Genomic DNA, 27,977 nt, shown 5'->3' with positions numbered 1-27,977 from the left:
CCAGTACTGCTGCCACTCTTTGATTTCTGTTCACACAATGTTCTTTCCTTCCACCTTTGAAAGTTTAATATTGATCTCTATATTTATAACAAGTTGTTTTAAACACAGTTCTCACGATGCTATTACAATTATTCACTAGCGAGCAACTTGAAATTAAAGATAAGGTATCATTATGAAGTATATGCATTATAAATTTGTATCCCACAGTTGGGTTCCTAAAGTGACTTTTAAACTTTTTTTACTTTTAAAAATTACAACTTAAGTTGAAAAGCCCTAGCAGCTGTGGGTAATTTGGCCGTGAGGTTTTGTTCACACGAGCAAACAGTAAAACAAACCAAAATTTTTTTTAATTATTTATTTTCTTATTCTTTTTGATTTTAGACGTTAGTAAATGATGCAGATCTTATTTAGTTTTATTTATATATATATATATATATATATATATATATATATATATATATATATATATATATATATATATATATATATATATATATATATATATATATATATATATATATATATATATATATATATATATATATATATAAAAAGCTTGCTTTGCCAACCTATAAGCACAGGTCACCTAAGATGACCGATCAGTAGTACATTAATCCTAAAACTAAAATTAGAGGTGGGGGCAGTGTAAACAGGCAGTACCTTTCACCCGATAATCTGTCAATTTTTAATCATTACTGCTTATGGAAAACACTTGTTACACCTGTTACGCAACTCTTTAAAACTAAAACCAGCTACATCAACCTGTAAAAGCTGTTAGACTCCCATTGCAACTGTTAAACCACCCAATCTTCATCTTGATTGTTGTCATCAGTCACTGTGCTTTTACCAGTTGTACACATCTGTGGCTTAAGAATAATGGAATATTACCAATTTAGGCTGAAATTCTCAAGGTACTTGGAATAACATTTCCACTCTTACAAACTTCAGTCATTCAATGAAACCAGTATAAGAAAACTAAGAATCCCCAAAACAAACTAACCCTGTCATCAGGGCTGTAATAATGTACAGAGTCAACTTTACCCTCTTAATGAGAAGAATTTTATTGTACAAAAAGGGGAAACAGAAACACCCTGAAATTAATAAAACATTTCCTCTGAGGAAAAAAAAAAAAATACAAAAAACAAAACCAAAAAAAAAAAATCCTGTACACAGACTGGTATGATGGGAAACAGGTGTATGTCCTGGTGATCATCTTCGTGGCCCTCCTCGGCCTCGTCCCCTTCCTCTGCCACGCCCCCGTCCTCTGCCCCTTCCCCTTCCAGCCACTGAAAGAGAGAGAAAGAAATTATAATAAAGAATGTGAAGACAAGCCATAAAACATTCTTAAAGTTAACTGAAGCACTAAGTGTCAGTTACTTTAATAACAGAACAACAGATTTTAGAGTCAGCAATAGAACGCTGATGCGGCAACCACTGGTGCGCCATTTACTTTTGACAGCGCTGCATAAACTCAGAAACCCATATTACCTTTACCAATGGTCAGTACAAAAAGTAACAATTTCTATTAATCAAAGACTCGACATATGGGCTGCGCATCTAAAATAGATATGTTCACAACATAATTAATTTCAAAGCTTAAACTTTAAACCATTTTGAACAATTCCACCTTATTGTTGAAATCTCAACCTACATACACTTTATTTATAAAAATATCAAATATCCATCAACTTTCCAAGTCTCTAGCATCACACTACTTTTTGTTACAAAGCATTGTCTTTGTAAGTTAGCTCTCCAAAAAAAAAAAAAAAAAAGTAACTGGGTAACTTGGAGTAATCAGCCCTCTTGCGCAATCGGGGAAGCTTATTTTATTTTATTATTATTATTTTTTTTAAAACATGCACTTAAGTGCCCTGGTTAGTGAAAATCCACGTAAATATGCAGCAGAAAATAACCGGATTTCTCCTTCACCTCAGACTTATTTTGGAAGGCGTGCTCGCCATTTTTAAACAGTACAGTAAAGGAAAACGCAGCTTTGTGACCTTTGTCTGTTATGCAGCAGAATAACAGCACCGGGGGAGGGAAATAAGAGAGACATGCAGCTGATTCACAACAGTCTGAATTTTGAAAATCAGCAAGACAAAGTGTCCATAGAAGTTATGCTTCTACGAGGCACATCGTGTTAAATTTTATGTAGGACTTTAGGCAGACTGTTTTAAAAATGAGGCGGCATCACAACTTTAAAGAGCTAAAGGATTTTGTCACGGTTGATCTCACATCTGTTACTCTCTCATAGTGGTAGGGTGAAGTATGAGACCATGAAGTAAGTCTTTTCACATTCTGGAAAAACTTGCAAATCACAGATGTTTGATTTAGATCTGATTTTTAACAAACCATTTCCAAACAACACAGGAAGCACCTTTCAAGATGTAAGCTTGGTCTTTCACCACACCTGTTCTGTTTGTAGGCTTCTGTGAAATGCCCACATTAATGGCACATATGCAAAAGCATAATCTTGCAATTAAACAGTCAAAGTTACTGTATGACAAATTTTTAACATGGAAATTACAATACGTCCGGCCCTATTCTAGACTGACCTGCTTCCCTCTTTTTGGACTTAATCTTCGGCTCTATGTCAACCAGCAAGGTGTCCAGTGGGAGGCTGTCAGGCAGGATAAAGTAGCGGATATTGTTGCCACGGATACTCAGTGACTCCAGCTGAGTTGGCTCCCTGTTTTTCAGTGTCATTTTCACTGCCTTAAGGTGGGTGTTCATGCTCACATCAACACCTGGAAAAGAGGGAAAACAAAACCAAATATCAAAAAAAAAGATTTACAGTTTCAGAAAACCTTTTAAATTCCAATTCCCGATGGAAGGTTTACATTGAATCAACACGTCAGAGGGACAAAAATCTCACTGAAGTGAACATGTTTGTATGTTTGAACGGTAAACGTGTTCATCATGCACCAGCCGAGTCTCACCTGTGATTGTACCGTGGACCTGGGTGCCATTCTTCAGTTCAATGGTGACCGTCTCATGGCTGAGCTTCATCAAAAACCTGTGGGTTTGAAAGGGCTAATATTACAGTGTGAATGCATTGATCTTTTCGTTGATCTGTTTTGAAATTTCGCATCTTCCCAACAATTTTCGCAGATTGTAGCCTAACGCGAACTGTTAGCTAGCGAATCGACGGGAGCCACTAGCCGTTAGCTTTTCACACCAAAACAAAGTAGAACCAGTGTCACCCCTTCGTTGTACTAATGCAATATTATGCAGGCTAAAAGCTTTCTTGCACTGATTGCAATTTTAATCTAATGCAAAACTTGATTGTTTTGGCTTGTTAGCAAGTTAACTGAACTTTACGTCCAGAGAATACGCTAACTGGACCGACGACTAATTGTCGGTACCTAACTTAAAGGTCTCAAATTTATGTTTCAAATAAACTAATTGCTCAATGAGTAATATTAACGTCACAAGTCTGCATGTTTCTGTGAGTTTATTTCAGTATTTAACATTAGAGCCCAGTCATTACAACCACGAACACCCTCCATTCAACCCGCTGACTGCTTCCCGCCTCATCATCGTCTCTTCGCTTACATCTAAATCCATCCGGCGAAATCCCATTGTTTTTTATCATCACCTATCACATCATCCTCTAAATGAAGACTTCTACTTTCAACTTACCGGACTAGTTTCATGATGGTGATGGATTATGCAGACAAATCCTCCACCAAAGAGAAAAATTGCAGCGCTCGAGTGAAAACACAGGCCGCCGTTGAACAATTTTACGTTTCAGTTGCGCTGATGTGACGTCATTGATGAGCGACTGCAACAAGGAAACGTTACGTCTGATAACAACATTGCCGCCTACAGGTGAAGTATTGAACGTCTTCACCAGGTACAGATGAGTGATCAAATTTTCACCTGCAAGAATCAATTCCATAAAGTTCCCGATACATAATTATTAGAAGTTAAGTACTCTGGCATTGTCTATATTTAAATGTTAATAGTTGTTATAAAATTTAGTGATTTGAATGTTTTAAAAAAAATGCGAATTCTGGTTTTCACTTTCCTACCAAAATGGAATAAATAGGGCTAAACATATATTGAGCTACTGCTTAAATGATTTTCACTGGCATACTAACATCTGGAGATAGTTCCCAGAATTTTTAATGTGTCTTTTGTATGATTTTCAGTTTCCAATTGGTAAGGAAAATCTTAGAACAGAATTAGATTTTAAATTACATGCGTAATAAAAAAATAAGTTCACAATTATAGCTTCCATATGCAAACTGAACTAAGTTTTGTATGTGTAATAACTGCCTCTATTAGTATCGTTCATCACTCTTTGCTAAAGCCCTTACAATGGAAAACGATGGGGCACAATTTTGAGTCCCCAATACATTTGTCCCCAATTCATGGCATAAAATGACTGCAGCAAGCAGAACATGCTTCAGTGTTCATTTGGGCACCTGACAATTTTTTCAGGACAGCTTGAAAATTGTGTTTTGGCCTCCTCCTCAACTTTAAATATGTTGGACATATTCAATTTATGGACGAGTGACTGTATTGGATTGCATTAAATTGCACAGGTGGTCATAATGTTATGCCTGATCGGTGTAGGTCATTGCATTGATTTAACCAATAAAAGATTTTGAGTGTCTATTAAAATTATAAATGAATATTGTTATTAATCTTATTTGAAGACAGCATTTACAACCAGTAGATCAGTATTGAAATAAGTCTGCATGTAACTGGATACCCAAATTTGTTTTGTCCCGAAAGTGATTAAATAAATGATCCTTACCGTGTTTTACTATTTTTAGGCATTTAAACACGTGAAATTAGTTAATTTGGCAGGTATGAGATAACTATTTAACAGTGGAAAGTGATCGATTGCAGCCTTCCAGTTCTAACAAGACCTACATGTACAGGATTTGGTGATCACATTGCTCAGGAAAAGAACAAAAATACTGACACATGAAGCAGACCGGAAATCACTCTCACAGAGACACAATTTCTTTTCTTTTTATTGAGTAAACTTTGCACTGACGCTTTCATTTACAGTTTTGGCCACACATCACACCGGTCTTATGGACTGACTGGGAATGTATTAAGTATAATCTATGAGAATGCAAAATGTGATTTGCTTTTTTTAAACTTTAAAACTGTTGAAAGACTGCTAAACTATAAATTAGATGTGGGCTATAAATGGAACAGGACTTTTTCCTTGACACCATAATTCCAAATCTTAATTAAAACAAAAAACAAAATAAAAGCAGCACTCAGCAGTCCTCTAGGTCTTGCCTTACACCTTTGGACTAGAGCAACACATTCAGTTTGCACAAGCAGGCTAGTAAAGACCCCATATTAATTTTCTTTCTCTGTTGCACCATATAACCCAAAACTGTGCAATTCTTTGAATCTAGCCATTTGTACACAACAGCAGTTGCCCTCACATATGAGTAGCTATTATGTAATGTCATCATTAGCACTTAATACCCATCCAACACCTTCACAGTTCAATACTACTATGTACAGAGAGGAGAAGATGGTTATTTTAGGGTTTTGTCAGTTCCCCCTTTCTGTGGACCACTTCACAACTTCCTTTCAAACAAGCATTAAACTCAAGAGTTGCCTTTATAAGTGTCTTTAGATGCATGTCTCATTTTGTATAAGTGGTTCCTTTTTCAGGTAGTAATTTAAACTAATCAGCGTTTGCTCATATACTGAATAACTTTAGTATGTTGGGCATATCATCAAAGTGTGATTAAAACTCTTATGAATCTAGTGTTCGAAAGCACCAAATAATATCTTAACACAAGAGGCAGTGTTTAATTCTATTGTAAACATTAAAGTTTTAAGATAAAGGCTAGATGACAACCCAGGAGTGCACTACATCAGATTTCAAGACCCTTATGAAATCAAAGACCAAGTAAATCTGAGCAAAATGCAGATAAAGCGGTTGTTAATTATAAAGGGAACATTTCTAAAAATCAACGGGTTCAAATTGTCTCAAAGCAGTTTTTAAATAAGTGAAATGGTCAAAAACACAGCAATTTCCTTGCCATCCATAAGGTAAAGTAAGCTAAACCAGAGCTGAAAGGTCAAAGAATACTAATGTACATCAAGATCCTCAGTATATTATGGAATAGACAAGGTTGCGTGTCCTCCTTTAGCTTTCATTACCATGTTTAAAAACTAATGACACTATTAAATAACAACAAATAACAAATACGTTTGAAACAAAAGGCACACAGACCTAACATTTCTTGGTCTTAACTGGAAGAAAATTAATCTCTATATTTTTTAAAATACATTTTAAAGGATAAAAAAAACAAATAAGAATAAATTACAGTAAAACCCAAGTCATCTCCCATCTATCAACAGCACGCCATACTAGCAATTAGTAGTGGAATATATATGATAAAACAAAGTCTTATGTATAAGTTTAAAGCTTCACTGGGTTTTATTTTACAAATGCCGAGGCTCAGATCTATGCAAAACAACAGAAAGTTCTTATATTTAAACGATGTTCTTCTTGCAAGGTTAAAAATATTGAGCTCATTATGAGCACTATGCCTGTTATCAAGTGCACGCATCACTGAATCAGTGAAACAAATTTAAAACATTTTCCCTTATTTTGACATGATTGCCTTTACACAGAAGTGTAAGTTCTAAAATTTTTATTTTTTTCCTGCTGAAGCATTACAAGAGCTCACTGTAATTAAGATAACAAACCTTAAAGATGGAAATGTCAAAGTTTTGTTAAAAATTGGTGCAATGAAGTACAATCCGAGTCATTACTTTAACTTGTATAAATAATTAATTTATAATTGTCTATATATTTACTGTAAAACTGCATGTTTGGTAATTAAAAAAAACTAATATGTCATAATTCATATTGTGGAAGTACCCATGACACTGCAATGCTGATTGACAGCATTATATGGTCAAAGATAAATATACAGTATCAAGTATCATTTCATTATTTTGTGGGTTATGTGAGCTTTGGCAGCCAAAATGATGAAGCATTTTGTGTTAAATGTTTTGAACAGTGAAAACTGAGCCAAAGCAACTGTAAAATAGTTCAATGTTGATGAAGTTTATGGATTAAATCTCAACTGTGATGAATGCAAAAAGAAAATAAAAGAAAAAGAAATGAGTAACAGGGCGGTGCAGTGAACAGGAAATATAGCAGGGGGGTCAATTCCCCCTGAAACTTAACACCCATAATTCCGAACTGCCTTTGAGCCAGACACTAAATTCGCGCGGACTCTCACATGTGCTGTAGCTGAGACTGACCTCTAACCTTACTGTGCAGAGGGCAAAACACATTCTCTTTGTTGGTCACTGGAAAGAATTATTACCAACATAAAATCCAGATAAGCACGTCATATAAGTACGTTTACCCAGCCTGAGCAGAAAGGCGTATCGTTCTTTTCAGCCTAACAAAAAGAAAAGACCAGCAGTATGTTGGCTCCCTAACAAAGCAGGCACAGTGTGCATGAAGGTCCAAAAATCTGAATTAGGCCCCCTGATTGTACAGTACGCTAAAAAAGCTCCAAGTTTACAGTTAATTATTTTTGGCTGCTGGAGCTCTGAACAGGCTTGTGGTTGGGTCAGTGTGTTAATAAAGTCAGGGTATAAGAGGCGAGTTTGGATTTCAGCTTGATCAGCACCAAAACTTCACTCTGAACAAACTCAGACAACAAATACAGGATACTGGAAATAAATAAAATGAACATGTGCAATATTTTGTGTGTTATGATATCAGTAGCTTTCCATTGATGCACTCTGTTTTAACACTCATTTGTTTTCAAAGAACAGTGTGTCTGTTCTTCTGCCAGACGAAAGCGCTCTAAACGATACAAAATAATAAATAAAAATAACATGTGACATCATCTTTACTGGACAAAGTCCACTGGGCTTCATGTTCTCTCTTCATATAGTAATCACTCAACCCCAAAGTCCTACACCTTCTCTCTCTTCCTCTACTTAGCACAATTTTCTCTCTACTCTCTCACACTAGATGCACTTGTTCTTCCCACTCCTCAGGTGAGTGGTCCCCCTCTAACTGAAGATCGAGGTGTAAATCCCTCTCTGTGGCAAGGGCATTATGTGCAGGACTGTTTCCATGGAGGGAGAGTGGACAGGGGTGTGTGTGCGCTTCGTCCAGCGACAGATCAACCACACACCCACCTTCCACACCCTCCTCACCATCCTCTCTGCCTTCCAGCTCCAGAGTTTTTGGCCTTGATGTCTTTGGGCCTTCCAAAGCTGCAGCACTTAGACGGGGATTCACTGAACCTCTGTCTGCTTCTGGCTCGCCCTCCAGGGGCTGCCAGAGTGGGGCAGGGGTCACGCCCCTGGAGGTCTGGCTCTCTGACTCAGTCTCAGTGTGTGTGTCAGGGGAGGAGTCAGTCTCTGTAGTGGGTGGGGATGGGATGAGAGCCAGGCTCTGAGGGTTGTTCTGAGGGTTGATGTTGTTGTTAAACCAGGCCATGATGTTGTCCAGCAGCTGGGCACTGGCTGTGGGGTCCAGGGCCTCCAAACTCTGAGGATCGCTGGGAGTGAAAGGGCCCCCTGGGGGGATCACCGGTGAAAGCAGCAGCTCCGGCTCAAGCTCAGGAGATGGGAGGCACAACTGAGCAGGGGGCTGGGGGTCTGATTTGGGTGGGCGTTCAAGAGCATTGGTGACAGATCGCTCCTGAGTGTAAGAGCTACTATGCTCTGAGCAGGGGTTGTAAAAGCTGTCTGGTTTTGGTGTGCTGCATGAAGCTGCATGTTCCCGGTTATACGAACAGGCTTGGGTGGGGTTTGGTGTGCGTTCATGTGCACAAGAGGCAGTGTGTTCAGCCTCGGCCAAATAAGCAGTTGATTGGCAGTAACCCTGCTCTTTGTTATCGTAGCGAGAATTTGTGATGGTGATATGATCGAGCATGTATGGAGTTAACTGTGTATTCTGGTTTTGTCTATGGCTGGAGTCGCTGTAAGCAGGTTCAGTGTTGTAAGGAGCAGTGATAGTACTGTGGTTATAGGTGTTTTGTGAGCAGAGCTGGTTGTGTGTGTGTGTGTCCAGGTCATAGGGAGTAGTTATATTCCCCAGTTTCATAAGGCTGTCTCCCAGCTCCAGCAGCTCTGCACTGAGAGAGGGAGGTGGGGGAGGGAGTGGGAGAGTGTTAGATGTGGGAGGCTGGGAAGTAGAGTCTGTCCTGTTAGGAGGGTGAGGAGGATCCAGGAAAGATGTGGGATAGGAGGACCCTCTGGCTCCTGGAAGACCATCTGTGTTGAAAGACTGCGATGCAACATCATCCATGTCTCCTGTAGGACCCGGTCTCCTATCCTGTCCTCTGTCCAGCACACGCTCCAACTCCAGTCTCCCTTCCATCCCTCTCTCCAGGGCACTCTCCAGACCCCGTTCTCTGCGTGATTCCTGGAGTGACAGCTGGATAGCCAGCAAGACATTTGGGTCATCTTCTTCCAGCGATCCCAGCGCTCTCCTACGGCCATCACTCCTTTCTGGACCTTCTGGAAAAGAAAGTGTCAGATTTAAAATAAATAAATAAAGAGTGCTTTGTATGGCTTTATTCCAGTGATAAATGTCCCTGTGTGCCTTCACCAGAGCAATAAAGAAAAATCCCATTTGCTTTTTGTTGGGCACAGTAAAAAGACAAAATTAGTAAATTTGTTGGGATACGCTCCAGAGTTTGTCCAAAGAAAATACTTTTTTATTGTAGAGTATATTGTATAGTGTATAAATGAAAATTGTGTTTATTAAAATTGTACATTGAATTAAAACACTCTCTTTTTCACACCTGTATTGTCACTCCTCCTGCTGGTCTCTGGCGTGTTGCTGTTGCTTCTAAGACTGTGTAGACTCAGCATGTCTCCTCTGCGACGTGGTCTATGTCTACGACGGTACTGGATCTCAGCATAATCCTGCAAGGAGTAATTTAATGTGAATTATTACAAAAATCAACTCTAAAAGAAATGTTGTAAGTCTTATTGCATCAAGCAGGTTCAAAATCCAACACCCCAAAAACAATAATCAATCCATGAATATGCACAAACTGGCAAGAAACTATGCTGCATTACCTGTGACTGTCTCTCTCTTTGATCAACAGCTCCCAGTACAGAGTGACGACTCCCCATCTTAATACAAATAAGCAAACTAAGTTAGCTGCAATCATGCATGACTGTTAACTCATACAGATGCAGGTCATGCAGCGCATCAAGCTTGGTTTCTTGGAAGTAGCTTTACATGAACCAAAAGGTTAAAGGTTAGTGTTTCAGCATATTAAGCTTTTGTAATTACCTCAGGGGAGGCAAGGCCAAGGTACTCCCAGTCCCATGATCCTCCAGGGTAGCTGCAACACAGAATCGTGGCACAAATTAAGCTAATGAGTAAACTTCAGACTTCAGTTCCAGAGTAGTGAGCACATAGATATTTTTTACCCATACTCTGTTTTCTAAATCCTAAGTCTTTTCAATTAAGTGAATTGTTAACCAGAGTAAATCACAACTACGCTCACTACATGTGGTAGTGTATTTATCCATACTTCCTGCGAGGAGGCTCAGGAGAGTCGTTGGGAGCCACACCACGGGCTACTGATGCTAGGAACTCCTGCCTCTTCTGCTGCACTAGACGAGCCGCACTCATTATCTTATGACGTGGTGTCCTCAGGTATGGCCTGTTGACCTTCTGGGCCAGATCCTCCACCACCATCTCTAGGTCGGTCTGAGAAGAAACAGAGAGAACATGCTAATTTTTATCAGTTATCAAAGAAATGTGAAACTCAAATTAAAAAAAAAAAAAGGAATCTTTTTCAACTCACTAAAGGTAATGTCATCCAATTCTAATAATATTTGTGTACAAAAGGGTAACTGAAAATGAACTCTTGGGGTTTCAAATACTTTCAATCACTATAATGTTATCTTTGTGTAGGATATAAAATAAGAAATAAAAACACTATTGCATAATCCTCAAATAACCAGAAGTGAGCCAGTTTTTGAGATCAGGTGAGGTATTTATTTTAAAACATATAAAAAAAGTTACTTATGAAATGTGGCTGTGTTGAAAACTTTTTATTGCACACAAGAATACAAAATTCAATATTCAAAATAACAAATAACTTATTAACAGCCCTTTAAGTGTAGTGACAGTTTAGCCCTGTGGGATCTAATTAGTCTTTAGGAACTGAAAGAAGGGCCTTTGTTTTTCAGAGGATTCATGCATGACAGGTGTGTATTTGATTACCTGCATAAGCTCAAATATCTCTTTCTGGGTGCTGCCTTGCTGCAGAAAGAAGCCATATGGATAAGAGCACTTCAGCACGCGCCGCGTCTTCAGCAGCTCACTCACACCATCCTCTATGAACCGTGTGTCTGGAGGAGTGCCTTCCCCTGCAGACACACAAAAACAGTTCCCCAACAAGCCTTGTTTTAAAGGTTGTGAAATTGCTGTCTCTATCTCTGCAAAAATATTATACTTTAGATAGAAATAATAAATTGTGATAAAAGCAGTTCATCTCCACCCTCCACATTTCCTGTCCATTTCCTACTGTTCATTTTAGGAATTACAGCAAATATAACTGTTCTAAAGAAAAAAAAAGAAAAAAAGAAAAAAACAACAACAGTCAAACCTTGGGTATAAATGGTGAAGAGTGAAAACAATGCACTCTATGGAAAGAACCTAAAAATGACTCAATTTGCAGCTGACAAGCAGTAAACCAAACCTCCATACTGAACAGTATAAAACTTACGGCTTATGAATGCTCTGCTCAGCTGCTCCATCTTCTCTTTAGCTGTTTTCAGCAGTTTTTGCTCCAACTAACAGACAGAGAGAAAAGAATACATGTCTGACATGTAATAATCGTTACATTTACACATTTTTTAGAATTTCAATTGTTATAAATCTGTATACTGTATGTGTTGAGGACATTTTACCTTATAACTGTGTTCGTGGTTCTTGAAGCGAGTATAATAGTGCATGAAACGGTCCAGCTCCTGAAAACTTTTGTGCTTCTTTTCTGCCTGTAACAAAATACAACTTTGATTTTCCCTTGGAGTGTGTGTCAGTGTGTCTGCAGAAATTAAATCCAGTGAAGCATATGAACTTGTGGTTCAATGATATAAAATCTGACAGGGATGGAGTATTTAGCAATTGCAGGTTGCAATGTGAAAAGGTAAATGTACACTTGTGGAAATCTATTTTGTGTTCAGTTTTATATTAGTGAGAGACTTTGATAATTTGGATGTTTATTTCCATTGTGTGTACCTCCACAGTCATTTCCTTGGACTGCTCCTCTAGCTGTTGGATGACCTCATATCGAGTACAGCGATAGTAGCCTCCAGTCGATGAGCTGTGCTTTTTCCACTCCTCCAGACAGATCCAACAGAAATCATACTTGCACTAAAAGAGGGGGGGGTTGTTATTTTAATCAAATAAACTAAATAATAGGATAGAAATAATGCAAATATAAACAGTCACCAGAAACTGTGACACACAGCTGACAGAGAGTAGTGTGTATACCTTGGCACACTGCATATGGTTGCAGCCCTCATTCTTCTGAATGGGTGACTTGCAGTTGGCACATGGTTTGGAGTTTGTCAACAGCCACAGACAATTAGCAGCATCCTCATAGGCCTCACTCACACCTGCCACTGTGGAAGGCACACACAAACACTAAGGCATTCACACACAGTTTAGTTATGTCTTAACCTGCCTTGCAATACATTGTCCAGCACATGGACACATTTGGCAAATTACCTAACCACTTGCCAGCACGCTATAAAAATACATAAGCCACATCCAGGTAGGCTGTGCTTACAGCTGCTAAATCCCTTAATGTGGTGCCAGTTCACTAAGGTGCAGGTAAAATGATTGACCTATTAAAGCAGAAAATTCCTGGATACACAAACAGGGAATAAACTTACACTCTTCAGGCTTCATCTCTGTGACTTTCTGGAGCCAGTTCTTCCACATCTGACAGTCACATGGCTCATGACCCTCACCAAGACACTCCCTTCAGACAGGGTCATAAACAGAGAATTGGATATTGTAAATTACAATGCACAAAGACAGAATGGAGTATAACAACTTGGCAATGTTTTCTAGAAAAATAAGTGGGAAAAATCTTGAAAGAATGAAGTCAGAGTTGACCACTGATGTTCTAAAAGGCCTTTTAGTTCAAGTTTTTGTGCTGTACTGAAGAAAATGTACCTTTTTCGCATAGTTTTCCAAAAGCTAAATTTAATAATTCTTTAAAGCTTTGAGTGAACGATAATTTACTAAAAGAGAATTGGGTCAGTAACACTATCGTTAGAATATGTGTGGAAATTACTATGTAACATAACTACATGTATGTATACAGCCAATAAATCATTAAGTGTACCAGCAGAAGAGATGACCTTTGCCACAATCAACAGCTGGTGAGGGCAGTAGAGGGAAGCTGTGGGGGTCATTGTCCCCAGGGCCTGGCCGGGTTAGCCTCACTGCTCGCTCACAACGTGCAGCAGGACACCAGCGGATAGCAGGATTGTTCTCCACAAATGCCTGGTGGGAAAAAAGCGTGAGAAGAGGGGATGACAGTTAGATGGGGGAGATTAGACAGAAAAAGAGGATACATATAAATGAGATATGATAAGAAGGAAAGAGGAAGAAAAGACTTCAGACCATGTGAAGAGTAGAAGTGACTGGGACATGTGACAAAAACCGGAAGAAACAAACTCATCAACAGACTAACATCATGAAGCAAGAAGTAAGCTAAAATTAGAGACACGCAAAAAAGTGAACTCAGAAGAAAAGCATTACTTTAGCAGTACTGTGCCAATTATTTGAAAAAATATATATTGTGAAAATATATTGTGTTTCTGCCTTGATATCAAACTGTAGGTATCGCTGGTCCATCTCTCTGGAAACCACACTCTCTATCACATGTACTGGCACCAACTGGTAGCACTCATAAGCTGGGCAGAAGATATTGTGAGCATCACCCTCCTGAATCTTTACATTAAGGAACCTGAGAACAAAATACATGTACACATAAAAATGTAGCAGACACAGTGTAACACAGTGACAGTTTAGTATGCAAGAGCATTTTACACACAAACAAAGGGCCCTACCCCTCCCAGCAGGATCTACAAAACTCATGACCACATGACATGTCCACTGGGTCTTCAAAGACTGAGATAGAGCAGAGACAGATTCCACACTGCATGGAGACAACAGAGGCAGTACATTAGATTAACATTCACTATATGAACTCATAACACCATTAAATTTGTTACCTAAAATTCTTTGATTTTTGTAGTGTATACACAAAAGGAAGGACAAAAGAAACACTGACTGTGACTTTGTGATTTAAGCCTGTTTCAGACATGAACTCTAAAGAATGTCAGGAGGATCAGGTCCTGACATTGTCAGGAGTTTCCCTTTCAGACATGTAACCAACATTGGGAGATATTCCATGCTAGATGCATTCTTACTTGTGAAGAAATACTCATATTATGTGTAATTGGGCAAAGGGTAGTGCTTGGGCACTTCGAGCAGAGGGCAGGACATGACGCCAAAACAAAGCTGCCGAAGTGACAGCGTTTTGCTTTGTAATCTGGTCTTATACCACAGAATCTTGTGCTGTTCCTTGTATTTGTTTAACGATTTCCAGGTCTGCCCTTACCGACAAAAGTTTACAAATTTCGTTGTCCTTCCAGTTCGACATTGTTGTTGTGTTCGTAAGAATGAATGAGTTCTTCACCTTCGGTTGTTTGTATTTGCCCGGTATCACGGTAGTTGCAGGAAATGGACGTCATCTGCAAGTCCACTCACTCATGGTGAATCCTCTGGAGTATCAGCTCTTCTATTCACAAATGAGCTTGGGTGGAGATAATCCGGACTTTGCACTAGGGAGCTGGCTGGGTAAAAATGTCAGGGTCAACAGACCCCAGAGAAAGTCTGGAAAATGTCTAAATTCCAGTGCATGTCTGAAAGGGGCTTTAAAGCGCTTTAAGTCCATTCAACTGTACTTTTCCCAAAAATGTACGGTGACATATGTTTCTAGACAGGTTAATTGTTCCTTTAAAGTAAAGAAATATTAAATCCCAAATATCTCCAAAAATACACCCAAATGTGTTTTATCTTGTTCATGATTAGAAGTGAGGTGAAAGTAGCCTAACAGCTCAAGGTCTGAGCATTTTGAAATCCTTGAAATTAAACCACAGCCAAGATTTACAGGAAGAAATCTAAGTACTAGATATATAATTACACCTCCTCCAGTGACAAGAGTGGAAAAGAGGCTACAGAAAGCAGAAAGAGGAGTAATTACTAGAAAGATAACTTATGACCTCCTTTGCATAAGATTAAACATTAACCGGCTGTACTCAAATTAAGAAACTTGGTATGTTTTCACGGGATATTGTAGTCTAACACAGGCGCCTACATTCAAACTGAAATCCAGCAGCACATCGAAAACAGTACCATTTAAAACATAAACTACAACAGGTTAAAAAACAAACAACCCAAAAACAAACAAACAAACAAAAACAAACAGTTTTGCCACAAAAATACCAATTAAAGTCTTGATAACTGGCTGTCTTACCGTAGCCAGGCCTTCCTCTCCAGGTGTTAGGCAGCTGTCAGTGGGGGAAGTGAGTGTGAGTGTGAGGGGTGAGCGTGGTGTCCTGGGGGTGCGGGGTGAGGGTAGGGTGTCCCAAGCATTGAATCCGCTGGGTGGTGGGGTGGGCATGGCCACGCCCGAGCGCTGACAGCAGCCCTCAGCATCTGACATCCAGGCCTCCAGAAGTTTTTCTCTGTCCCAGTCTGAAAGAGGGAGGATGTTCCACATAGGTTTAGACAGGGAACCATGCTGAAACACTTTGAGGGGCCAGTGAGGCTCACAATGTCAGTATTCTCTAACAAACAAACACACACCATGTGCACGAAGCAATGCCTCGGCAGTGAACAGCGGAGCTTGCAGCATGTCTGCCGTCTCAACAATCAGCATGTCCTTCAACCTGCGCAGATCCTGAAGCTTCAGTCCCTCATAAGGCTGAAAGTATAAAGTGGGAGAAACATTAGAAAAATACCAAAAACCGTTAAGGCATAAGAAGATTAAATAAAAACAAGAAAAGTATTAAATTAGAATATGTTATAGAAAGTAACAATAACTGCGATGAAAAAGGCTGGGATGTAAAGCAGTGAGGGTGGGAATTATGGGCTGTAGGAAGAAAGATCAAACTTATGTCAGCTGGAAGCAGGTGCCTTATGTTTAACTAGGACCCTGAGAAGCACTGGCACAGGTATACGTGTAATACTTCTAAGAAACAGTTCAAGCTGTTTCTAGATAACAGATGAACAGATGAGGAAGGTAATTTGGGTGCCATCTGAAGGTGAGTGGTAAGAGTGCTGACATGGGAACGGTGGGTTTCAGTGGTTACACACAAGAAAAACTATTCAAAAATGGCCAATGCAGTATAATGTAAATCCTAAGCTGGATAAAAACAAGAATCAACAAGACAATATAAAAAAACTTTGAAAACTTTCGAGTATATAGAGGGGTTCAGGATGCACATGCATCATGGAGATAGGAAAAGGTTCTCCACAATTTCTTAATAGCATATACATTTTAGAGTTATTAAATAAATAAACTTGCTGGGAATCCATAAAATGGCTAATTAGAGGCAATATGTTTACTAGCTAAAAACAATATAGCTGAGATTTCTAAATGCATGTCACCTTTGATTGACATCTCTGGTAGCCAAATTTGCTATAAATTTATCCCACTGAGACAGGAGCAGTTAAACATTAATTATAAATGAGCCTATACACAACAGTAGCACCACCACAAATGACCTGTGTGTGTCTGACATCAACTGACAACACATTTAAGCCTAGAAGCCTCCTTACAAACATTGGCATAACGACCTCCTATGTAACTTTTTGCTTTTTACTGTTCTGAGCTCTGCTATCTAAGTTTTTAATTTCAACATCAAAATATATGAAGATCCTCTTCTTGCAATATATACATGGCTCTGCATAAACACTCAAATGTTTACCGCAGTGTGAACAAATAGGTATTTACTTCTGACAAACTGTGTCAGTATTTAAACAGTATTAAGTACTGTTCTAACACAGATATTCTAAGTATTCTAACACAGATCAACGAAGAGACTTTGTACACCAATATGCATTTTCTATGGAAAATTTTAGAAATAGACGGGTACATATTCCATTCAACTATGTCTACTCCCCTATTATCTGTCACCTATTACAAAAACAAAACTCATAAGAGCCCCAGGTGCATTTATCAGCTTCAAACACGTTATAATGTGAACTGTCCTACGTTAAAACTGGAGTCTATTCCTGCAATGTCTTGCAAATCGATCCATAGCTTCATAAAATTTAGAGCTCTGACTAGATTGATGGAGCTAATGGTTAAACAGGCCAGTAACAGGCAGGTTTCATTTTTTGGAACAGATTTTCTGGTCATTAATCTTTGTGATTTCCGACATTTTACCGAAACAAAATGTCAATTTAAACTGCTATTATATTCCCATTTTGAGATGCTAGGTACATCCCAGATGCATGCACTGCTTGCTGATGATGTCGCACAGAAACCCATCCATTATGTTTTTGCAGCAAGTTAGTTACATATTACAACCATTTTCGTATTAAATTAATCTATTATTAATTAATTAATTTGTTTGACAATGAAAAATGAAAAGGTAGACAAAAAAGCCTATAATAACTTCTCAAACCCCAGCACCTTGTTTTGTTAGACCAACAGTCCAAAACAAAAATATAATTTGCTATCATTTATTATTAAAAAAAGGCTACAACCTGCACTACATTGTCAAGCGAAGCTTGATACATCACTGACCTACTAACATCTGTGACTTTGAATAGCATTAAAAAACAGTTTATTCATTATAAAAAGCTCAGGCCAGCAGGAAACTCCCAGGTCTTGTAGTTGTGCTCTCACCTCCTTGTATTGCAACATGTTGGTTTCACCATGTGTGTCTGTGTTTGACTGCTGAGCTGAAGAGGAGGAGAAAACCATCTGTGACTCCAGGCTGAGGGCCAGCTCGATGTGGTGATGCTGCTCGGCATGGTCACATGGCGTCAACTTGTTCTCATCCTCCACAAAAAGGTCGGCATCACTCTGTATTAGCAGCTATAAGAGGGAGGGGGAGACACGAGCAGGAACAAAAGATATGGCAAAAAATTTTAATTGTATGATGGAGAGCAACATGAATTCAAAGGAACTAGCAACAAAAGAAAGGAAACAAAGCAGGTGAGTAAGTTGAGCAGACAAAAAGAAAGCAGGAGGAGGTGTTAGGAGAAAGTGTAAACACAGATGTGTAAGAAAAGAAGAAAGGAAAGGCAGAGAGTACATTGGAGCAAACAAAAAGGAGTCACGGGGAATTTTAGTAAAAATTGAAAAAGGTAAAAGGATGTACATCGAGACGGAAGGGATGTAGAGGTGATTGGAAAATGGGAAAAGGTCTGAGGAATTGTTCAGACTACTGACATTAGAGCAGACCTCAATCATCTTTAAATTCATGAAACAAAATTTGTTTCTTATTCCAAAGCTGTAAGTCTTTAAAAACACGGGAAATGGTCCTCCTTAGATCTGACAATAAAGAAACACAAAGCAGATGCTTTGGAAGTGAGGATTGTTTTAATACTGTTTAGACATTCCTGGGTGTACAATGTTTGCCAAAACCGACTGTAAAGAATACAGACAGATCTGCCACACATACGTTCTCTCACCTCCACACAACTCTTCATGCCTGCAGCAGCAGCATAGTGCAAACAGGTGCTGTGGTGGTTGTCGGTGGCATTGACATTAGCCTTCTCGTACTGGCCTCCCTCCAGCCTGGCCCCAGTCCAGCTCAGGATCATCTGGCAGCCGGGGAACCCACACAGACAGAGAAACAAATACACCAATATTTGTGTCAACAGCATTCTGGCAATCATGTCAACTGCAATGATTTTACACCGTTCACTTTTTTCATACTAACATTGAACATGTACACTAAAACACATTTGTCTCTGCTCATGTGTTTGTACCTGTAGGCACTCTGCACGATGCTGTTCGTCTCTCTGTGGTCTGGCCAGCCGGGGTGACAATGCTCCCTCTGGCAGTAACAGGATTTGAGGGCCTTGGCACAGCACATGTAGGCACGTCTCATTGTGCACATTACGTTTGTTGGGGTTTCCCTCCTTGCTGAACAGGAAGGCCCTACACGATTCAAGCAAAAAATAATTAATTTATTATAAAACAGAAGGAAGAACAAATTCAGAAGTGATGTGGACTGAAGTAAGACCTGAAGGCAAACAGAAATAAGGACTAAAAATAAATACTAGAAAGGAAGTTGGAAGGGAAAGAGCCAGAATTGGTGCAGAAGGAGCAGATAGAAATATGAGTGGAGATATCAGGAGGATAAAGTGTGGTAGTGTGACTGATGATGATGAGTGTTGGTGGGAAAGAGGGAAGCTAGAAGGAGGGACTGCATCTGTGCGCAGTGATGATGTGCGAGTTGCACTGGAAGTCTGTCTGTCAAAATCTTCATTTACTGATTAATTTTACACTCTTTTATCTTGCTCCACAAAGTTTCTTTGTGTCTTTCCAATATTTAGAAAAATTGCATCTCTCCACTTGTATTCTATACTTTGTTTCATCTTTCTTACATTTGGCACATTTTTTAACCTCATTCTCTGGCAGCTGCATGAATAGTGGTTCATTTAAAAACATCTTATTAACGCAAACTCAAGGCAAAAGGAATACATTAGATGTTAAAGGATTTTTACTCATAAAATACACACAAAAACAAGCCTTCCAATAAACCCTTAGACCTAAACATAGTTATAACTCATTTGAAAGCCTTACTCTTAGCACTTCACACCCAAACTGGAAAACTCAAAAACCACTTCTATTTGTTATTATGTACCGTCCTCCAGTCCCTTATTCAGAGTTTTTGACTGAATTTTCAGGTTTTCTATCTGATTTATGCTTAGTACAGATAAAGTCATTATAGTGGCTCACTTCAACATTTATGTAGCTGTTGATGCCTGAGCAATGCATTTATTTCATTATTAGATTTAACTGCTTTTACCTAAAAGGTAAATAAACCCACTCACTGTTTTAGTCACACCCTAGACCTTGTCCTTACAAATGGCATTGAAATAAATAATTTAACTGTATTTTCTCATAATTCTCCTTTATCTAACCATTTTCTAATAACATTTGAATTTCCCATAATGGACTATACAGTAGTTAGAAAAAAATTCCATTACAACAGATGTTTATCTGTAAATCCTGTGAACAAATTTAAAGAAATTATTTCTTCATTGTTTTCACCACAACATGTCACAGAGTGGTGAGTAGCCACCTTTATCTTACTCCTGTACAAGTTGATTATGTAGCTGATGATTCTGCAGCCTCGTTGCATATGATACTAGATACTGTTGGCCCACAAATACTACAGATAGATCCTGCGTTTGACCCATAGATCTTGCCAAGCTAACTTCAACTATTGCTTCTTTAAAACTAACAACATGTCTTTTAGACCCTGTCCCAACCAATTTGCTTAAAGATGTTTTAACTTTAATAGATACATTCATATTAGATTTGATCTACCTTTAGAAACTGGCTATGTACTAAAGGCCTATTCAGTTGCTGTAATCAAACCCCTACTTAAAAAACCTTGTCCTGATTCAGGTGATTTAGCCAATTACACCAATATCCAATCTCCCGTGTATTTCTAAAATCCTTGAAAAAGTAGTTGCAAAGCAATTATGTGACCACCCTGTACAGTAATAACCTGTCTGAAGATTTCAAGTCAGGATTTAGAGTACATCAAAGTATAGAAACTGCACTAGTAAAAGTTGCCGATGACCATCTCTTAGCTTCATATAATAGACTTGTGTCGATACTCGTCCTACTAGACCTTAGTGCCGCATTTGACACTATTGACCACAACATTTTATTACAAAGGCTGGAACATGGATTTGGGATTAAATGAACTGCATTGCATTGATTTAAATCTTATCTGTCACAGATTCCAAATTGTTCATGTTAATGATGAATCTTCTATATGCACAAACATTAGTTATGAAGTTCCACAGGGCTCTGTGTAAGGACCAATACTTTTCACCCTGTATTTGTCGCCTCTAGGCAACATTATTATAACTGCTATGCAGAAGAGTCCTAGCTATTTTTATCTGTGAAACCAGAAGATACTAACCAATTAGTCAAACTTCAAGAATGCCTAAAAGACATAAAGGCCTGTGCTATCATTTCCTACTTCTAAATTCAGACAAAACTGAAATTATTATATTTGGCCCTAAAAATGGAGAAACGTGCCATCTAACAATATAGTTTCTTTATATGGCATAATTTTGGTCTCCAGTACTGCTGTGAGCAACCTTGGAGTTATCTTTGACCAGGATTTGTCCTGGACATAAAACAAAACAAATCTCTAGAACAGCCTTTTTCCACCTACGGAACATTGCCAAAATTAGGAGTATCGTGACTCAAAGTGATGCTGAAAAACTACTCCAGGCATTTATTACTTCCAGGTTGGACTACTGTAATTCCCTATTTTTGAGGTGTCCTAATAACTCCCCAGAAAGCCTTCAATTAATTCAATATGCTGCAGCAAGAGTGTTTGGAATAGAATTCCAAACCTCCTCCTTACATACAAAATGCATCATATTTAAAAGACCTCATAGTACATAGTACAAAAGTAGAATGGGAGGCAGAGCCTTCACCACTGCATGCATTTTACTTTATCCCATAGTTTTCTTTCTCCCTCTCTGCCCTTTTTTGCAGGTGTCCCCTGCTTTGGAGCTGTGTGTTTTCCAGTGCGCAGCTACTTATCCTACCAACCTGCACGATGTTTTGTTGTTGCTTTGAAGAAACCTCTCCCTCTCTGCTAACTGCAGTTTGGACACACCAGTAGCTACTACTGTATTAGTGTTTGAATGATTCCTTATTGTGTGGCCTTTCAGCCTATTCTCACACTGCTGTCCTGCTTTTCCACATTTGACCTTCTTCTCCTGTCAGCCACAACCCCCTGCAGCTCCCCCTTAATGACAGTGCACTGCCAACTTACTTGCACAGCAATAATCACTAATTATTCCCTTCTCAAACATAACTGAACACCCCCTATCTTTGCATATAAAAGCATAAAATCCTATGTTCAGGGTGAATGGCCCTAATGCCATTCTAATAAAATCAACAGGCTTGGGACATTTCGTCTTCCTGCGGTTGAGCTGTTGTACACCAAAGCTGTTCCTAGAATACAATAGTATGATAAGGGCAGAAATCCTCAGACAAGACATTTTTAAAGGCAAACTAGAGATGAAATTTGCTGTACGTTTACAGATAAGTTTAAATGCTACAACTGAGCTATTAATCTTTTGTTTTAATCAACATCAAAATTAAACATAATTGCATTTTTAAATTGCAAAAGTACAATTGTGATCTGCAATTTAAAATAAAATATAAACCTCTACCTGCTAGCAAGTCTCACTGACCAAAGTGTGTCAGTCCATTCCAACATAAATCAAACCATTGGGAAATTACACAGTGCTACTCAAAGCAGTGACCAAGGCCAGCCACTGAACAAGCAAACAAGCCCTCACACTCACACACATACACGTTCAGACTTCATTTATACATAGACTGCAATACCAGAGAGATATGCAAACAACATACTGAAATTGCAATAGCAATATTGCAAAAAGAATGACCAGTGGCTTATCTTCAAACCTTCAAACAACAGAAAATAAAATTTTCATACCGAGTAACCAAGTTGCAGTTGTTATTTACATAGTTCTTGTGAAGGAAGGGTTACACTTCCTGAACTACACCCACTGTACAGTAAGGAAAAATAAAAATCTACTTCTAACCTCCCAGTGTGCACATCTCATGGGATTACTTCCCAGTCTTTGCCCACAGATATGACTAGAAGAGAGCGAAACAACATGAAGCAGATGCATTTTAAAAATACTCTGGAAAACAGACTTTGCATCCTCTAGCCCACGCTCATCCTCTACAAGTCTTTATTTTGTCTGAGGTTTGTCATAGTCTATCGGCTTGCCTCTGTCCAGTCGAGCTGTTGGAACAAAGAAGCGTTTCCTCTGATACTTATCAGAAGCAAAGCCCTGCATTCGGCACGCCTCTCAGGCACATTACATGTTAGTAGGAAGGGACACAAATAGCCGACTATTTGATTTACCGTGGTATATTCACAGTCTTAGACACATTAAGCACTTTTGGAGTCACAGCCCCCCCCCCCAAAACACACACACACACACACACACACACACACACACACACACACACACACACACACACACACACACACACAGATAATTGACTGGCCTTTTCAAACAACTTCCTGTAACCCCCCCATAATCATGGAAAGAAAGGGCAAAAGAAAGGAAGAGTGCAGGGAGGAGGAGGAGGACGTGGGGATGGCTATTGAGTCACTGAATCAGCTGTCGTGGTCATGGCCAGCAGCCTGATTATCCCAGCAGGGGGTTAAAAAAAAAAAACACACTAATGTGGTGCCGCCACCAGACCCCCCTACCTGTGTGTATTTCTGTCATTTACATAAATTTCTGTCATTTACATAAATGACAGAATATGCAACTGGCCTCTTTGGGACACTGTACATGAAGTTGCCTTTCTTAACTTACTGAATCAATTATGAAAATGATGACTCTACAAAATCTATTAAATCCGTCACACAGCTAATTGTTATTCAAATTAAGGTGACTCATTGCTTTTCTAACAGTAATATATAACTACTAAAGTACATAACAAACAACAGCGTAAAAATAAGACAAATTATAAATTCAACAGAATTCTTGATCATAAATAAATAAAGAAAATAAAATATAATATGTATATACCTGAGCAGACGTGTCATGGCATGGCGGCAGACATAGTGCAGGGGTGTGTTGTGCTGGTACTGCTCTCCGTAAGATGCATTCGGGTCCAGGCTGTCCCTGAACTGAGGGTTGCCCTCATACAGCTGCCAAGCCAGGGCCTCGTCGCCACTCACCAGGGCCTTGCGGAACTTGGTGGCTGTGTTGCCCATGGCTTCAAGCTTACAAAGGGCTGCCTGATGGGAGCTGTGGCAGGTGCTTGTCTGCCTGCCTGCCTGCGCCTCCCTCTTCCTCCTCCCCTGTTCACCACAGGTCACAACTTAGAGTGACATGGTTCAGTGTTTTCCACCCTATAAGTTGGAAAGAGATGATAAAACTGATTAGAGGAAAAGAATCCGAATGACTGGGGCCTCAGCAGGCACTTTTTTATGCCTGCTGAGGGAGAAAGAAAAAGGACAAAAGAATAAAAGACAGAAGACAGTAATTGAAGTGGGGAGAGATGTGTAAGAAGTGAGACAGTAAGAGAGAGAGACTCAATCAATCAGTCTTTCATCGATCAGCTGATGTGCTGCAGAACGGATGTTATCTTACCAGAAACAGAGGGAAAGAGAGGGATAGAAGAAGGAAGCTAGAGAGACAGAAAGATAATTGTAAAAGAGGTCAGGCAAGAGGGGAAGGTTAATGATATCCAAGTCATTGATTTATTAGTCAGCTGATGAAAGGCATGGTCAATATTACCACAGCTGGCCACAGTGAGTCCAGTGAGGCTGTGTTTGTGAAGAATTTGCATAAATTACGCTATTTATATGCTAGGCTGCTACTGGAGATACGAGAGTGGACTGTGTGTGCGCACATTTAAGTTAAACCATGCAGCACTAATACTCTAGGCCAAAACCAGTTTTACTTTTCCTCTAAAGCATTAAACCAAAGAATCAAAAGAGACAGCTGAGTTTACTCTCCCAGCAACAGCTTATCAACCTCCTGTTCATTCATAAGTTGTCACAATCTTTTCAGATCTTTTTCCATCTTCCTCAGAATTTAAATCTAGTTTATGGGCATGACACCAATTTTCACCTCACAAAATAATATTCCAGCATCCAAAGCAAAAGTAATAACAGCACAGTGAAAAGGAAGAGATATGAGAATCGTATACACACTCAGCCTTGTCACAAGTTGTAAATAATCACTATCTTTATCAATGTGTTCTGCTCCATTTCCTTGACGTCTTCCCCACCTCTTTCTTTCTTTCTCTTGCTCGCATAAACACACCATTACATCCTGTAATGAGTGGCGTCTGTACATGTGTCTGTGTGTACTGGGCCACTGAGGGTATCATTACAGTCTTCATTCTATGGCCATCTGTCTGGCACTCACAAAGAACCTCTTTTAGTTGGGCTACAGTTGGCCGCTGGCTGGACGGGCTCTGGAACATTTGAATACTGGGGCTGGCTGCCTCCCCTTTTGTGCCTCCCATTTCATCACAGGGACAGAAAGGGACACAGACAGGGGAAACACACCGACAGAATGGGACATACGGACTGCACAAAAGCTGTCACTCCTTGAAAATATCATCTCAGAATTGGAAGGTTCTGGGATGCAGGCAGTTTTATCTTGTGAACCTTGCCCCAGTGTTTGTGTATATTTGGAGGGGTGTTGGTGGGGGTTACAATAGTTAATAGGTCAATCTGTCTGCTTGGATCTTTGTTTTGTGCACACTGGTTTACTTCCAGTTCACTTCACTCTTCTGTATTTCTGCCAGTCTCTCTCTGTCTCTAATACTAAATATGGACAGGAAGTCTGGACATTAAGGAAGTCTGGAATTCCAAGGATAGCAAATTCTGCGGTTTGGACTTGGCAGTGACAGTGCAATTATCCCCTATTACGAAAGCTCTTTGAGCCTACGTGTCAATTGAAGCTCGGGTTGACTAAGACTGAGAAAACATTACAACTCTACCTTTTTGACTGGACGCTTGTCCAAGACTTAATGACTAATGAGTCAAGAATCCGAAACACATGAATCTTGTAGGGAAATCTTGTCATTCCAGCTTACGAGAACTAAAGTCACTGGCACTACGGGTTTCTCAGAAACTGATGATTACAAGAATCATGCATCCTAAAGTTTTACATGTAATATCACCAGTGATAATATTTTGGGGGTAACTGGGGTTTGAGGTAAAATTATTAGCTCAGGAAATCCATCTGTAACTAATACATAAAGATTTTTAAAGAAAAAGCCGGAGATGTTCGGCTGTTTTTTGAGCTGTACAAACATTTTTAGTTTACAATATTAAAAAAGAGAGAAGCACTAAATCCTCACTTCTGAGAAGATGGGTCCAAAGTGTGCTTCACAGTCTTACTTGATAGATGATTATATGGTTATAGTGGTTATAAAAAGTAGTTGGCTGCACTCCTACTAGGGGTCTGTTATAAGCAGATATTAATTTGGTGCTAAGATGTTTCTTGGCTTAATGACTGCGGGTGTTACATAGGCTATACGATGTAAGCCAATTGTCAGCTTCCTCCAAATCAAACATAACGTTACTACTTTGTTACTACTTTGTTACTACTGTAATATATCATTGAAAAAAAAAACTACTGCCACAGCTTTTATCAATCGTGCTGTCAGCTTATGTGTTTCAATTTAAAAACTAAAGGTGGATACTGCTGCTTTTGTAACCGGTAAAGGCAAAACCCTGTTGTTAAAAGAGTCATAAAACTTACATGAGAGTCTAAGTCAGACAGGGCTGCATGAAGAGCTAGCTACTTTCAACAACCACTTCAGCGTTTACCAAAATTAGCTAGGTCACCCTGTATTGGGTAAATATTTAGGTCAGACCTCGTGTGGTTATCACCGAAGAAGTGTGTCAGCATGAAATGGAGCACAAAACAAACAGCAGCAGACTTCTCTGTGCAGGTTTCTGTCCATGCGGCCCCTCGGTTAAAGCTCCTTTGTTCAACACACTGTCAGTCTGTGGGAATTACTAACCCATCTGGAAAGCTTGGTTATTCGAAATGCTGCTGATAAATGTCTTTACCTTGCGTGTGAACGTTTCCGCAGGATTGTGACGGCACCGTCAGGAAACGTTAACACCCAAAGCGGTCTCTATACCTGGGGTTACCGACGCTAGCAAGCCGCCGTTCTCTCCGGTTTACGTTAGCGCGGCATGTTAGCCTCAACTACCTAACGTTACCGTACAGCAGGACATTGGATGAGTCGTAACACTTACATTCTCATTTCACTTAGTCGCTACTCGCACAGTCAGTAACTTGCGTAAATTGGAGGCCATTGTCTTCTCGCTGTCATTCTCATCCCCGGCTGCTTTTCCGCTTGACCATCCTCTCTGCCATCGGACCCGGCAGGGAGGCTGCTGATGCTGCTGAGAGCGCAGGGGCGACACTGGCTGGATCACTTCAGTATGTTGTTGTTGCTGGCGAAGGGAAAAGACCACTGCGCATGCGCGATACTAACTGTCACACGGAGGCTCTCACCTGATTGGTCATTTGTTTTGGTTGGAGTTGGAATAGAGTCCCAGCATGTTCTCTTTCAAATAAAGGACAGTTCAATTATAAAAGAATAAAATAGAAATTTGAAAAAGCATTTCCAAAATGAAAATGCACTTTGAATGCGTCGGTGCTGAAAAGATTTACCAAACAAACATGAAAAAAACTGAATTGTAGATGAAAGTTTTGCTTTTTCAGAAAGACAAACTTCAATGGCAACAATGTGACGTTATTGAATATGTCATTGACGACGTCATAACTTAAGCACGCAATTATAGACATTTTAAAAAGACTAAAAGATACCAAAAAGCTGCAAACAAAAAATTATGTTCTTTATAAGTTGAACGTTTTGAAGTTTGAATGGTGTTTCTAGGTGAAAGTATGTCGAAGTAGTAGTAGTGCCAAAAATGTACGGAAGTCATAATGATAATAATAATACAGATTAAGATATCATTACAATTAGTAAAATTGTATAAATCAGCTGTTAATTTTTGAAATTATGAAGGTTTATTAAAACTAAGCTAATCATTCTAAATGTTATTCCAATTCCTATTAAAATTCTTATTCAAAACTGGATTTTTGGTAGTTGGGACTGCTAAAAAAATCGGTTATGGGT

General features: G+C 39.3%; 2 protein-coding genes and 1 long non-coding RNA gene across 5 annotated transcripts; 1 reads left to right on the top strand and 2 right to left on the bottom strand.

Annotated features, from left to right (window-relative positions):
• Window positions 1–1,043: 1,043 nt before the first annotated feature.
• On the bottom strand, window positions 1,044–3,798 carry snrpd1 (small nuclear ribonucleoprotein D1 polypeptide). The gene is made up of 4 exons (XM_067501098.1): window positions 3,643–3,798; window positions 2,940–3,016; window positions 2,556–2,747; window positions 1,044–1,286 (listed from the first exon to the last, which is right to left on the bottom strand). Exons 1-4 carry the CDS (start codon window positions 3,654–3,656, stop codon window positions 1,210–1,212), a joined length of 360 nt encoding a protein of 119 aa, XP_067357199.1. The 5' UTR covers window positions 3,657–3,798; the 3' UTR covers window positions 1,044–1,209.
• A 1,172-nt stretch (window positions 3,799–4,970) lies between these two features.
• LOC137125493 (ankyrin repeat and IBR domain-containing protein 1-like) lies at window positions 4,971–27,292 on the bottom strand. Of its 3 annotated transcripts, none has more exons than XM_067501078.1 (21): window positions 27,088–27,292; window positions 23,885–24,210; window positions 19,031–19,202; window positions 18,731–18,862; window positions 17,940–18,131; window positions 15,890–16,007; window positions 15,558–15,778; window positions 14,086–14,174; window positions 13,838–13,982; window positions 13,356–13,516; window positions 12,898–12,986; window positions 12,494–12,624; window positions 12,239–12,373; window positions 11,908–11,994; window positions 11,724–11,790; window positions 11,219–11,364; window positions 10,521–10,699; window positions 10,277–10,328; window positions 10,057–10,113; window positions 9,777–9,900; window positions 4,971–9,486 (listed from the first exon to the last, which is right to left on the bottom strand). In XM_067501078.1, exons 2-21 carry the CDS (start codon window positions 24,070–24,072, stop codon window positions 7,982–7,984), a joined length of 3,990 nt encoding a protein of 1,329 aa, XP_067357179.1. In that variant the 5' UTR covers window positions 24,073–24,210; window positions 27,088–27,292; the 3' UTR covers window positions 4,971–7,981. The 3 variants fall into 3 exon arrangements, with proteins under 3 accessions (XP_067357179.1, XP_067357170.1, XP_067357186.1); XM_067501069.1 differs by having other exon boundaries at window positions 4,971–9,489; window positions 27,088–27,291; XM_067501085.1 differs by lacking the exon at window positions 10,057–10,113 and having other exon boundaries at window positions 4,971–9,489; window positions 27,088–27,291.
• Window positions 13,485–14,259, top strand: LOC137125509 (uncharacterized). Its single transcript, XR_010914148.1, has 2 exons — window positions 13,485–13,721; window positions 13,856–14,259. It is a non-coding gene; the product is annotated as an uncharacterized lncRNA (long non-coding RNA).
• Window positions 27,293–27,977: the final 685 nt, after the last annotated feature.

The sequence above is a fragment of the Channa argus genome, chromosome 1, assembly GCF_033026475.1.
Source record: "Channa argus isolate prfri chromosome 1, Channa argus male v1.0, whole genome shotgun sequence".
NCBI classification, from domain to species: Eukaryota; Metazoa; Chordata; class Actinopteri; order Anabantiformes; family Channidae; genus Channa; species Channa argus.
The sequence above is the reverse complement of the archived record's forward strand: the minus strand, read 5'-3'. Positions and strand labels throughout refer to the sequence as shown.